Source organism: Nyctereutes procyonoides, unplaced genomic scaffold, assembly GCF_905146905.1.
Source record: "Nyctereutes procyonoides isolate TBG_1078 unplaced genomic scaffold, NYPRO_anot_genome, whole genome shotgun sequence".
Taxonomy (NCBI): domain Eukaryota; kingdom Metazoa; phylum Chordata; class Mammalia; order Carnivora; family Canidae; genus Nyctereutes; species Nyctereutes procyonoides.
Window position 1 is genome coordinate 4,152,126 of NW_026575119.1, and position 15,475 is coordinate 4,167,600.

Here is a 15,475-nt window from a genome sequence, read left to right on the forward strand (position 1 = left end):
TGCAATCCACAAGAGGACTTGCAACCATAACAAAAAAAAAAAAAAATGAGGAAGAGCTCCATGGACCAATGATATATGGAATTTCTTTAGGTTACATTGTTAAGTAAAAAAAAAGAAAATTCAAAAGAAGTATATATAGTATGCTACCTTTTCTGTAAGAAATGGGGGAAAAATGAATATTGCATAATTTTGGCAAAAAGAAACACAGGAGGAATAAACAAGAACTTGGTGATAATGACTATATATGGCAAGGGCATGAGATCAGGATGGCATCAATAGGAGTGGGAAAAATCAAATAAAAGGGATGAAAAAAGCAAGCCCTCAAGTTGAATACAAATAGGAGCAAAGTAACTCAGATCAAATAGATGAAACCATAAACCATAGAGAAAAAGTATTCGAGTAGTATAAGCACGTGACTGTATGTCCATAGTAAAATTACAAAGAGTGCTAAAGAACCTTTACATTCTCTGAGCCAGTTTCATTGGTAGTTCTATTGGTATTGTGACACCAATCATCCTCTGAGTGATTTAGTTGTATTTCTATTACTATAAAGTGAGTTGTGCAAGAAGTAAGTGTAAACAGACAAGTTTATAAATGTACATGGTTATGCTATTTGTTACTACAAGATTTATTAGTGTTGCGTTACAGAAAACTTAGATGTCAGTTGTGTTCAACCTAAAATAGGTGGTACGATTGTGACATGTGGGAATACTTAACTAGCTTAAAATTCCTAGTGAGGAAAATATGGCTAAAGGAACATGAATCTAAAAAGAACAAATGTCTTTTGGCAGGAGGCTATACTATTTCCTGACACAGCTAGGTGAATGCTTGGAGCTCCTGTGGTGTGTGTAGACTTCAGAGTGCCAAGGCACACGAGATGTTATGTAGCTGGAGGTGAGGCCTGCTGTCAATATCCAGGCCTTGGCAAGAGAGAGAATTTGGCAGTATTCTGAACAGGTACCGTTATCCACATTTATCTACTCTATCCTAAAAATCACTGTATCATTTATTTCCAGCTCACTGTTCTATAGTTTGCCTGTTTGAAAGAACATAGAGACAAAATGCTTGCAAAACAAAAAAGGAAAATTATACATGTAATGAGAAACTAGGAAAATAATTTCTAAATGAGTATATCCAATTTTGTTCCAGAAAATCTTTAAACCTCAAAAGAAAAAAAAATGTACTGTTTTCTCTCTGGGAACTATAAAACCAGATTTAAAGAACAGATAAAATGAGCCAGTTAATAACCAGGATATGCTAATAGTAACAGCTAACACTTATCAAAGCACACTTTGTCAAGCTTTATACCCCCCTTATTCATTTAATGCTTACAACCTGACAAAGTTGTGGAGACTATTACCCCATTTTCTCTTTTCTTTTTTTTTTTTAGAGAGAGAGAGAGAGAACGAACACACTGTGGGGGAAGCAACGGGAGAGAATCCCAAGCAGAATCCACACGTAGCGTAGAGCCCAATGTGGGGCTTGATCTCACAATCCTGAGATCACGACCTGAGCCGAAATCAAGAATCAGATGCTTAACGAACTGAGCCACCCAGGCACTCCATCCCATTTTCAGTATGAAGAAACTGAGACCCAAAAAGTTTAAGTAACTGAGCTGGAATATGAGCATACTCTGATGCCAAGTGGCCACACTCTTAACCAGTATGCTACACTGACTTCTAGGAAAAGCAATGAACAATTTCCCTTTTTAAATTAAGTATTTCAGCATGTACAAAAAGACAGTATCTTCCCAATTTTTTTGAATCTTACAAAACATGAAGTTATCAACAACAGAAATAAAGAAATAACAGCCCTGTCTCACTATTACTACATTAGAAATTGGGGAATCTCAGGAGAGCTTGACCCATGGAAACCCATGAAGAGCTACAGCCTGGGCCTGGAGACAGCTAGGAGATCTGGGCACTACTGGCCAAGGAGCAGCGCATGAGTGGCCTCCATGAGGCTGGCATTAACAACTGGTGTGAAATGGGAGGCATCCTTTAACCACTTTGTCAGGGCACAGATTCAAAGTAACAAAACAAAGGATGCCTGCGAGGCTCAGCGGCTCAGTATCTGCCTTTGGTTCAGGGCGTGATCCCAGGGTCCTGGAATCGAGTCCTGCTTTGAGCTCCCTGCAGGGAATCTGCCTCTCTGTCTCTCATGAATAAATAAAATCTTTTAAAAAAAAAGTATCAAAACAAAATGAGATGCCTGCAGTTTCCTCTAAAGAAATGTATATTTTAAAATAAATTTCATTTTTGTTATTTTACCTAAAAAAACAAACTAGTTTAAACCAAAGTAACAAACTGATTAGGCACCTGTATAGACAGAAAAGCAACTACATAGAATCTGAAATAAGAAAATCAATTATATTCACACTAATGAAAAAAGAATTCCTGAGAATAACTTTTAAGAAAGTTCAGGACCTATGCAAAGAAAACTATCAGTTTTTAAAATGGTAAAAAATCTGAACAGACCAAAGAGATACCCCATTTTTCTTAATGGCAGTCTTACAATTAATCAGTTTTCTCATAGTATAGAAATATGTGATTCCAATTAGATTCCCAGTTTTAAAACACTAATGAAAAGGATTAAATTTTGGGTTTAAAATGTTTTAATTATGCAGTATTTCAAACAAATCCAAAAGAGAAATTACTAACTGGGAGAAGACTTTGGCAATATATATTAATGGTAAAGGATTAGTATCTCTAGTACATTTTAGAAAAAAACTCCATTAAAAAAACACAAAAAGGAAAAATGGGCAAAGGATAAAGTGATCTTTAAGACTCATATGTAAAAAACAAATTGAAAAAAAGAGAAAGGACTCGCCTTACCAGCCAAAAACATAGAGGGCCACTAACATCAAAACTATTGTTTCACCAGGCCCCTGAGACAGTCTGATGAAAGCTGCAGAGCCTTTCTAAGAATGTTTTTTAAAGCATAAAACAATACACACATGATTAAAGAAAACCAATTACACTGAAATACATTACCTTCCTAGACTAAAAAATTCTAAAATAGAAGGCCGAAGAAGATTCCGGTACTTACAGGAATTTAATCTAGCACAAAAGTGGTACTTCAGCTCAGAGGGGAAAATAAAATGTATTTAATGTGTAGTGTAGGCAGCACACTGGATATCCATACGGAGAAGAGGAAGATGGCTCCCTATCTTGTAACATAAGCAAAAGTAATTCTAAGTTATGAGTGGTTCAAAAAGAAAAAAAGAAAATGACAATCTCTGAAGAGACTAAGACTGCATGTACAATCTGAGAGTTGGGGAACCCAGAGGTATAAAAGAAAAAAATAAATAAATAAAAAACTTGTATGAGAAACCACAGCATCATCAGAGTGAAAAGACAAACACAGATCAGAAAAAATGCTTAGGACAGACACATAGGTTAATATCTGTACTTACAAAGAGCTTATATAAAACCACAAAAACTGACAGAAAAATTGGCAAAGAATATGCATAATCATTTAAAAAAAGAGCAACTCCAAATGGCACACAAATATGAAAAACTACAGGGAATGCAAACTAAGTTACACCTTGCAAATATGAAGTAATAAAAATTAAAATTTGAGAACACTTCCGGTGGCTGATGGGGAATGCTAGTGGAAATGTTCATTGTCACACTTTTTGGTAAGCCTTCTATAAAATATATCAAAACTAACAAAAAACACATTTTCTTTGACCAATGGATCCAACTCTTACATACTTTCTACAGAATATTTACTGCAGTACCATCTGCAAAGGCAAAAAATAGAAACAGTATGAATGCCCACCACTATAAGAATGGTTAAATAAACTGTGGCAATCCATACCCCCCACCACGGAATATTAATACTGCACAATTGCTAAAATAGATGTTAGATGCATATAAATTGGTTTGGAAGGATCTTCACAATCTATTGACAGGTAAGAAAGGAAACAGGAGGTAAATATACAGATGATCCCATTTTTTGTATAACAATGTGTATATATATATATATATATATATATATATATATATATATATGCATATGTGCATTTTATTTTGGAGGCAACTATCCGAGGCACAGAGAAATGCAAAAAGGGGATTCATGTAGGTTCTAACACTGATTACCTCAGGGAGGACAGAGGTAAGAGGTGAGTATTCATGTGACAGAGCAAACTAAATTAAAAGACATAAATCAAGAGGTCCTTAAAATCATTATGTATGAATTCAACTCATTTATATATATTTATATATATATATATATACACACACACACACGCACCTATGAAGAAATATATGAAAGTCACCTCACTAAAATATGTTATTTAAGAGTAATGGCTTTTCAAGTGATAGTTTTACTTTTTTCTTCTCTATACAAATAAATACCAACATATTGAACTTGATGTACAAAGAGCCCCTACAAATAACACATATACTTATGTGGCATACTTTTGGTTGCAAGAAAAAAGAAAATCCAACTCAAACTGGCTTAAGCAAAAATGGAATTTATTGGCTCACATAAGTAAAAAATCCACAAGTAGGGCTGATTTCAGATCCAACTTGATCTAGACTTTCCAGATTGCCTCTGGGCTCCAACTTAGACTCTCTCTCATTTTTTTGGTACAGCCCCGAGGCTGGCTCTTTTGTATTAGAAAAACTTGCAGCAAGTTATGAGGGTCTATCTTCGTACCACACTATCTCCAAGAAGGTGTCCTCTTGCAGCCATTCCTAAGGAAGCCTCAACCAAGTATCTTATATCAAAGCAGCCTGAACTGGGTCAGGTCCCTATCCCTGAACCATTTATTTTGGGAGTGAGGGAAGAGTTAGGAGCGCTGATTAAATGTAACCAAGCCAACTCTACCTATAGAGCTGGGGATGTGACAATCCCATTTGAACCACAATGCATGATGGGAGGAAGTTGGTTATCCAAAGAAAACATGAGTGCAAGTGAATGCTAGATGGGCAACCACAACATACATAAGAATTAAAACAATACAAATATCTAATAAGATATTGAAAGTGCCCAATCTCATTAGTAATGAAAGAAATAAAAATAAAATTAGATAATTTGTCACTTACCAGGTTAATTTAAAAAAGAAAAAGTCCTGTTTGTGAGAGATTGGGGGGGGGGGTACAGAGCTAAGAATACGTGCTCACACGATTCCAAATGTGTAACACCACAGCTCTAAGAGGCTCCTCAGCAAATTTTATACTACACTCAAACAACATGAATTTCTATATATGAAACAAAAAGCTAACAACAAATAGAAAATTTAAAGCACCAAAAGAAGTTGACTCCTTTATTTTTGTTTTTAAATCCAAACTGATAAGATGTTCCCATTCAGGAAAAAAAAAATCATCCAAGACCCCTGGGTAAATCTGTACTTATATTCCTTAGCTCTAATTCTTGACTTAGACTATTTCTTTCTATCCACTTCTTTGAACATTCTTAGACAAAACCCAGGATGGAGTCTCTAGTAAATTACCGCTGGCATAGCTGGGATCAGAACTGGGATAAATGTCTTCAGCAAACTGATTAGATGCTTTTCCCCTCATCTTAACCAGATAAAAACCTTCCAAAATATAATTAGTGAAATGGAACCCAAGATATAAAAGCATAATACTTAAATATTGAGAAGAACTATAATATAGCATTCCAGTTTACTTGAAAATCAGAATAACTATACATTAAACTGTGTTTAAAGATATTATGGTTGTGAGGTAGGTCTGTGCCATCCCACAGAAAAAGTAGTAGTAATCAGGATTATTTTATGAGCTATGGGGTCAGTTCCATACTTGTACAGAATCACATATATTTCTTGAGTATGTAAAGTACAACGAATCAAAATCAAGTTCAATCCCACTGCATTCAATTAGAAAGTCAACACCAAGTGTGCACCTGTATATATGACAATTAAGTACCTGAAATGAAACATTCCCACAGATTTCAATTCTGAGCAAAAGACTGTTCCCAGATTTAATTTCTTTTCTCAGGTCCAATTACAAAGTAAAGGTCCTGTACATCTCCTGATTTTGTATCTTTCCTAAGTCAAGTATTTTCATTCCAATCCAAGAAGGAAAAAGAACTAAGAAACCACCCACTACTACCTTTATAGCCAAGAAATCTGAACTACTTCTTTAACACATAACAAAAAATGACTAAAAAAAAAAAAATTAAAAATAAAAATAAAGGAAATCCTTTAATCCTGCTGTGTTAAATCAAAAAGCTAGGAACTAGCCATAGCAAAAGGAACAGCGGTTGAGAGTATGGACTTATGAAAAATGCTTTCACTTGAATCCAGCTCCATTACTGATTAAGCTATGTGATCCTTGGGGAGTTACCTAAACAAAGCTATGTTTCATTATCCTCATCTTTAAAATGGGCATAATAGGCATACCAACCAATCTCTTAAGGTTGCTGTGAGGTTTAATGAAATAATCTAGCAATTAGACCATCACCTGGCATCAAGGAAGCTTTCAATAAATGTTAACTATTACTCTTAATATAAATTATTTATTTATTTGTTTAGCTCTGTGTATCAGTACTCCTAGAATTCAAAACACTATATTCTAATTGTTCTAATTTGACCATCTCCAAAAGGCACTTTTAAACTACTTCAAATGATCTGGAAATAAAGAATTAATAAAATCCTCAGCTATTTAAATGACTAATTTTAGATATCATAACTACTTCACTTAGAAAACCTCCACTATGAAATAAGCTTGCAACAAAATAGTAGAGTGAAAGCCATATAATAGAATCTGAGTGACGCTCTATTCAGAATGTTCCTTACCCATGAGAGCAACAGGGAAATGTAGAATACTTCCTGCACAAATGCATCTAGGGAAAGCAGGCTATATTTATTTCAAAAACTATAAAAGATTACAATATAAATCTATCAAACAAAATTAGTTTTAAAAGTAAGTGACTCATATGTATCCAAATTTTGACCGAATCAACACAACAATCCAATGCACACAAAAAGATTATTATATACCTCAAAGAGCAAAAAGCAATAAACAGAAATAAATGTCTTGTCAATTCAGACACTATATAAATATACAAATCTACAGCTTTAATGTAACACAAATTATAAGTACATCTGTTAGCTACTTTTCTCCAACAATAAAGGAGTAAATGTTTTATATTTAGTAAATACATATATAGTGTATAAAACCTTTAATCACATGTAATGTAGTTTCACAGATGTGAACCAAGTAGAATGTAAGGTTGTCTTACGTAAAGATGTACATTTCAGAAAGAACCCCAACTTGAAGTCAATCCGCTATCACAAGTTATTGCATCATTTGCAACTGTACAGAAATTAGTATCAGACATCTTACTGAGGAGTATAAGGGTAACCTGGCTAAAAGGACAAATAACTTATTTGGGGGCTTAATATAGCAGGTATCAACGTAAATTAAATAACATATGAGTGAAAAAAAAAAGCAGTGTATAATATAGCAAGAGGTTAGAAAACTGAATACTGTGGAAAAGATTTATTAGTCTGTACAAGTTGGTTTTGATAAACTATTGGCTACTTGTTACAGTAAATTACCAAGATGTCCATTGCAACAGTATTTTCCAACACACATCAAAATCTGGAAACAATAGGTCTTTCTCAAATTGTCATTTAGTGTTCTTTTCCCAACCCTCAAAACACAGAGACAGGTTTCTGAATAGCAACTAGCCATTTAGGGAAGTCATGAGATACAGATGTTCATAAACATTATACAAGCTACAAATGAGGTACCCGGACAAACACCACCAGCATTATGGGAGAAGGTGTCGGTTTACATTGCTAAGTACTACACCAGTTACATAAACACACTATTCGCATCCTTCCCAAACCAAAATGGGGGAAAACCTTATTGCCATTCTGCCAAACACCACATAACTAAAAATGCTGCACAAAGGGTCAGAATCCAACGTAGGTAACCAGAGTTAAAACTCCAGTTAAGCAACTGAGCTTGAAGAAAATTTAAAAGTGAGGCCAAACTTTGTAATATGTCAATGCTATTTTAGAAGCATCATCAGAACAGAGATTTAATTATAAATTGACCTGGACTGCGGCCTGTCAAGAGAATTTTGTTTAGTACTAAAAGAGAATCGGTCAGCAAACATCCTACAAAAGCTGTGTAATCATGCTCTGTGTTATTCCTGAAAGGAAATCTGCCAGGTCTGATGATACCTGAATATCTCCCAGTGGTTCTGGGAGCTCTACATACCAATTAATTCAGTAATTGATAGGAGTTTTTAAGCAAAGAGGAGACCAAAAGTAGACCTTGTATCAACATATACTAGATAGGTGGATTTTTTTTTAATCACATGATAAATGTAAATCATAAAATCAAATGTACTTGTAAAAGTACACCTATTTTATGTTACATAAAAACCTATAGACTGCAAACTATGCATGCTTACCATAACATTTTACCTGGGAAAGCCGATGAGCGGGATTTCTTGCAAGTATTTACTGCCATGATACAAAACAAATATGTGCAAACTGCAAGGTCCCTAAAATAGCAGTTAAAGAGTTTATATACAGAAAGATGTCACTATCTGATCAAATACGCAAGAGATGGAGTTTCCCAGAGTTTATAACATAGAACAGTAACCACCACAGGCCCCTCCTCCAGGGCCTTCTTCCCTGTGTGTCAGTTTGACTCCTTTATTCTGGTTCTCACTTTCCCACAGTCCAGGTGTCTGAATGATCTTTTCAACAAGTTCCTCAAAGGCACACTGTACACCATCACAGGTTTTTGCACTTGCCTCTGAAATTCAAGAAAAAAATGTCAGAGTATATTCTTTTCTGGCCATATTCCTATGTTTTTCTGGGAAATTATTATGGTGTAAACATCAGCCAGCAGTATACACAGAGGCAAGTCAGCAATTTCTCCCCACAGTTTAATATCATGAATTCTGCCCAACTCTCAAAGTTGACCGATTTAAATTCTATCCACAAAAACAGTGGTATATAAGCCCAAGATTTTGTCATAGAATTGCACACTGTAAAACCCTACAGAAATATTATGCCAAAATTTCTCAGTGAGTAACTAATTTTTTAGTTAGTTCTTAAAATCAACCCCTAAAACAGATTCTTCTTCTCATTTCAGAATAAGGAAATTCAGGCTCCAAGTTGAACAATCTGGCCATTCTGTGCCTGCAATCAAGGAGCTCTAGGTGGTTGGATAAATGATACACACCCATGGACACTGGTCTCCTTTAATGTTTATGCTTCCCATGAAACTGATGTGGACACTGAGCCCTACTCCTCAATAGTACCTTTCCCTAGTCATTACCTTTTTCACTATTTGAATGACTCCCTTATTCCTTTATCATAAAACTCCTCTATCTCAGCTCATGACCTAACTTTATCTTGAGAAAAATAGAAATGATCTGACAGGAGCTAACCGATCATATACCACTAAGAGATTCACCAACCTGTCTGCATTTGTAACCATGGGCTCTTGCCTTCGCTCTTGTGACAGTACATGAACGGTCCCTGCTGTTATCTAAGGAGGATCCCCTTTTCTAACTCCTTAGATCCCATCCCTTCTCATTCACTGAAGAATCATGTGCCTTCACTACTGGATCACATCAGTCAGCTTAAAAACCTGCCAAAACTATTGTCCATCTTACTAATCAATCAAGCAACCAACCACCCCACCCCCCAGCCCATGTGTCCTTCTAGTAGCCACCTGGGTTCTCTGTTTCAAAGCAAAACTGATAATCAAGATTTACCTACAAGTTAGCTACTTAAGCTGTTTCTACTTTCTTACCTCACGTTTTCTTCAAACTGTAACTGACCCTTGAACAACACCAGTTTGAACTGTGAAGCTCCATTTACACATGGATTTTTTTCTATACAGTATGGTACTATAAAGGAGTTTTCTCTTCCTTATGATTTTCTTTTTTTTTTCTTATGATTTTCTTAATAACATTTTTTCTCTAGCTTACTTTATTGTAAGAATATAGTATGTAATACACATAACATACAGAATATGCATTCACTGACTTTTATCAGTAAGGTTTCAGGTCAACAATAGGCCATTAGCAATACAGTTTTGGAGGAGTCAAAAGATATACAGAGGTTTTTGACTGTGAGGGGGGTCGGCACCCTACCCCCACATTGTTCAAGGGTCAGCTGTACCCTAACTAGGCTTTTGTTCTCATCACTCCGTTGAAACTATTTTCTAAAAAAATACCAACATTCTCTATCCTGTCAAACCCAATGTCCTTATCCTATTCGACATCTAGCATTTGATACAGCTGATCACTTTCTTCCTTTAAATACTTTGTTCACTTGACTTCCAGGACACTGAACATTGCTCATATTCCTCCTCTCACCAGGACATCGTTCAGTCTTACTCACTGACCCTTCCACTTTCTGCTGACCTCTAACTGGTGGAGCATCCCAGGCTTCAATCTTCAGCTGTTTTCTACCCAGTTACTCCTGTGACCACTATAACTCCATGACTTAAAATACCACCTACATGCTAATGATCAGCATGTCCACTGGTTATCTGAGAAATGATTCATTCTTATATTAAGCAGAATTCTTAATTCCCCTCTCCCTTACCCAAACCTGTTCTTACATCAGCCTTCCACACACAGTTAATGGCAACACAGTCCACCTAGTATGCTCATGCCAAAGACTCAGAGTTACCCTTGATTGTTCTCTTTCCTTATCCTCAATACCCAATTTATCAACAGAGCCTGTCACCTTTATCATCCAAATATCTCCTAGATCTGCCATCCTTCCACCATCCACAACTACTCCCAAAGATAAAGGCATCGGTATTATTCATCTGGGCCACTGTAAGAAAATGATGAACCTCTTGCTTCTGCTTCACATGGACCATCTTCTGTACAAACAGGTCTTTTTAAAAGAGTACCAGAGGAGAAGGGGCAAGATGGAGGAAGAGTAGGGTCCCCAACTCACCTGTCCCCACCAAATTACCTAGATAACCTTCAAATCATCCTGAAAATCTACGAATTCGGCCTGAGATTTAAAGAGAGACCAGCTGGAATGCTACAGTGAGAAGAGTTCCCGCTTCTATCAAGGTAGGAAGACGGGGAAAAAGAAATAAACAAAAGGCCTCCGAGGGGGAGGGGCCCCGAGAGGAGCCGGGCTGAGGCCGGGGCGAGTGTCCCCAGGACAGGAGAGCCCCGCACGGGGGAGCAGGAGCTGCACCAACCTTCCTGGGCGGAAAGGAGCTCGCAGTTAGAGCAGGACCCAGGAGGGCGGGGATGCCCTCGGGCTCCCTGGGACACTAACAGACACCTGCGCCCTGGGGAGAGTGCGGAGCTCCCTAAGGGCTGCAGCGCGCACGGCAGGGCCCGGAGCAGCTGGGAGGGGCTCGGAGGGGCTCGGGCGGCTGCTCCGCGGAGGGGGCTGCTGGGCGGGAGCGCGAATCCAACAGCGCAGGCCCCAGAGCACAGGGCGCCGGGACACAGCCCAGGATCCGGCCTCCCCCGGGACAGGCAGAGGCCGGGAGGGCCCAGGACAGCAAGGACGCTCCTGCCCCGAGCTGAGCAGATCAGCGGCCCCGCCCCAGAGCCTCCAGGCCCTGCGGACTGAGAGCCCCGGAGTTACTGGGGGAGCTGAGTCCAGGGCTGCAGAGCTGGCCCCATCACTGGGGTTGTTCCCCCTGGGGCCTCACGGGGTGAACAACCCCCACTGAGCCCTGCACCAGGCAGGGGGCAGAGCAGCTCCCCCAAGTGCTACCACCTGAAAATCAGCACAACAGGCCCCTCCCCAGAAGACCAGCTAGACGGACAAGTTCCAGGGGAAGTCGAGGGACTTAAAGTCTACAGAATCAAAGGATACTCCCCCGTGTTTTTTATTTCTTTTTTTCTTTTGATTTCTGATTGCTTCCCCCACCCCCTTTTTTTTTCACCTTTCTTTCTTTTTCTTTCTTTTTCTTCTCTTTTTTCCTTTTTTTTCTTCTTTTTCTTTTTTCTTTTTCTCTTTTCTTTCCTTCTCTCTGTCTTTTTCTCCTTTTCCCAATACAACTTGTTTTTGGCCACTCAGCACTGAGCAAAATGACTAGAAGGAAAACCTCACCTCAAAAGAAAGAATCAGAAACAGTTCTCTCTCCCACAGTTACAAAATATGGATTACAATTCAATGTCAGAAAGCCAATTCAGAAGCACTATTATACAGCTACTACTGGCTCTAGAAAAAAGCATAAAGGACTCAACAGACTTCATGACTGCAGAATTTAGATCCAATTAGGTAGAAACTAAAAATCAATTGAATAAGATGCAATCCGAACTAGAGGTCCTAAGGACGAGGGTTAATGAGGTGGAAGAATGAGTGAGTGACATAGAAGACAAGTTGATGGCAAAGAGGGAAACTGAGGAAAAAAGAGACAAACAATTAAAAGATCATGAGGATAGATTAAGGGAAATAAATGACAGCTTGAGGAAGAAAAATCTACATTTAATTGGGGTTCCTGAGTGCACCGAAAGGGAGAGAGGGCCAGAATATGTATTTGAACAAATCATAGCTGAAAACTTTCCCAATCTGGGAAGGGAAACAGGCATTCAGATCCAGGAAATAGAGAGACCCCCCACCCCCCTAAAATCAATAAAAACTGTTCAACACCTCGACATTTAATAGTGAAGCTTGCAAATTCCAAAGATAAAGAGAAGATCCTTAAAGCAGCAAGAGACAAGAAGTCCCTGATCTTTATGGGGAGGAGTATTAGGGTAACAGCAGACCTCTCGACATAGACCTGGCAGGACAGAAAGGGCTGGCAGGATATATTCAGGGTCCTAAATGAGAAGAATATGCAACCAAGAATACTTTATCCAGCAAGGCTCTCATTCAAAATGGAAGGAGAGATAAAGAGCTTCCAAGACAGGCAGGAACTGAAAGAATATGTGACCTCCAAACCAGCTCTGCAAGAAATTTTAAGGGGGACTCTTAAAATCCCCCTTTAAGAAGAAGTTCAGTGGAACAATCCACAAAAACAAGGACTGAACAGATATCATGATGACACTAAACTCATATCTTTCAAAGTAACTCTGAACATGAACGGGCTTAATGACCCCATCAAAAGGTGCAGGGTTTCAGACTGGATAAAAAAGCAGGACCCATCTATTTGCTGTCTACAAGAGACTCATTTTAGACAGAAGGACACCTACAGCCTGAAAGTAAAAGGTTGGAGAACCATTTACCATTCAAATGGTCCTCAAAAGAAAGCAGGGGTAGCCATCCTTATATCAGATAAACTAAAATTTACCCCGAAGACTGTAGTGAGAGATGAAGAGGGACACTATATCATACTTAAAGGATCTATCCAACAAAAGGACTTAACAATCAATATATATGCCCCGAATGTGGGAGCTCCCAAATATATCATTCAATTAATAACCAAAGTTAAGACATACTTAGATAATAATACACTTATACTTGGTGACTTCAATCTAGCACTTTCTATACTCGATAGGTCTTCTAAACACAACATCTCCAAAGAAACAAGAGCTTTAAATGATACACTGGACCAGATGGATTTCACAGATATCAACAGAACTTTACATCCAAACTCAACTGAATACACATTCTTCTCAAGTGCACATGGAAATTTCTCCAGAATAGACCACATACTGGGTCACAAATCGGGTCTGAACCGATACCAAAAGGTTGGGATTGTCCCCTGTGTATTCTCCGACCATAATACCTTGAAATTAGAACTAAATCACAACAAGAAGTTTGGAAGGACCTCAAACACGTGGAGGTTAAGGACCATCCTGCTAAAAGATGAAAGGGTCAACCAGGAAATTAAGGAAGAATTAAAAAGATTCATGGAAACTAATGCGAATGAAGATACAACCGTTCAAAATCTTTGGGATGCAGCAAAAGCAGTCCTGAGGGGGAAAAACATCGTAATACAAGCATCCATTCAAAAACTGGAAAGAACTCAAATACAAAAGCTAACCTTACACACAAAGGAGCTAGAGAAAAAACAGCAAATAGATCCTACACCCAGCAGTAGAAGAGAGTTAATAAAGATTCAAGCAGAACTCAACGAAATCGAGACCAGAAGAACTGTGGAACAGATCAACAAAACCAGGAGTTGGTTCTTTGAAAGAATTAATAAGATTGATAAACCATTAGCCAGCCTTATTAAAAAGAAGAGAAAGAAGACTCAAATTAATAAAATCATGAATGAGAAAGGAGAGATCACTACCAACACCAAGGAAATGCAAATGATTTTAAAAACATATTATGAACAGCTCTACGCCAATAAATTAGGCAATCTAGAAGAAATGGACGCATTCCTGGAAAGACACAAACGACCAAAACTGGAACAGGAAGAAATAGAAAACCTGAACAGGCCAATAACCAGGGAGGAAATTGAAGCAGTCATCAAAAACCTCCCAAGACACAAGAGTCCAGGGCCAGATGGCTTCCCAGGGGAATTCTATCAAACGTTTGAAGAAGAAACTATACCTATTCTACTAAAGCTGTTTGGAAAGATAGAAAGAGATGGAGTACTTCCAAATTCCTTCTATGAGGCCAGCATCACCTTAATTCCAAAACCAGACAAAGACCCCACCAAAAAGGAGAATTACAGACCAATATCCCTGATGAACATGGATGCAAAAATTCTCAACAAGATACTAGCCAATAGGATCCAACAACACATTAAGAAAATTATTCACCATGACCAAGTAGGATTTATCCCCAGGACACAAGGCTGGTTCAACACTTGTAAAACAATCAATGTGATTCATAATATCAGCAAGAGAAAAACCAAGAACCATATGATCCTCTCATTAGATGCAGAGAAAGCATTTGACAAAATGCAGCATCCATTCCTGATCAAAACTCTTCAGAGTGTAGGGATAGAGGGAACATTCCTCAACATCTTAAAAGCCATCTACAAAAAGCCCACAGCAAATATCACTCTCAATGGGGAAGCACTGGGAGCCTTTCCCCTAAGATCAGGAACAAGACAGGGATGTCCACTCACACCACTGCTATTCAACATAGTATTGGAAGTCCTAGACTCAGCAATCAGACAACAAAAAGACATTAAAGGCATTCAAATTGGCAAAGAAGAAGTCAAATGCTCCCTCTTCGCCGACGACATGATACTCTACATAGAAAACCCAAAAGCCTCCACCCCAAGATTGCTAGAACTCATACAGCAATTTGGTAGCATGGCAGGATACAAAATCAATGCCCAGAAGTCAGTGGCATTTCTATACACTAACAATGAGACTGAAGAAAGAGAAATTAAGGAGTCAATCCCATTTACAATTGCACCCAAAAGCATAAGATACCTAGGAATAAACCTAACCAAAGAGGTAAAGGATCTATACCCTCAAAACTATAAACACTTCTGAAAGAAATTGAGGAAGACACAAAGAGAAGGAAAGATATTCCATGCTCATGGATTGGCAGAATTAATATTGTGAAAATGTCAATGTTACCCAGGGCGATTTACACGTTTAATGCAATCCCTATCAAAATACCATGGAC

The 15,475-nt window shown here is 38.1% G+C and overlaps 1 protein-coding gene across 1 annotated transcript in view; it reads right to left on the reverse strand.

Moving 5' to 3' along the window:
• Positions 1-7,460: 7,460 nt before the first annotated feature.
• Positions 7,461-15,475, reverse strand: part of RAB18 (RAB18, member RAS oncogene family) — a 46,705-nt gene continuing 38,690 nt past the window's right edge. The window contains exon 7 of the mRNA XM_055334526.1: positions 7,461-8,750. Within this exon, the coding sequence (XP_055190501.1) occupies positions 8,575-8,750 (176 nt within the window). The 3' untranslated portion in view covers positions 7,461-8,574. The remainder of the gene's footprint in view (positions 8,751-15,475) is intronic.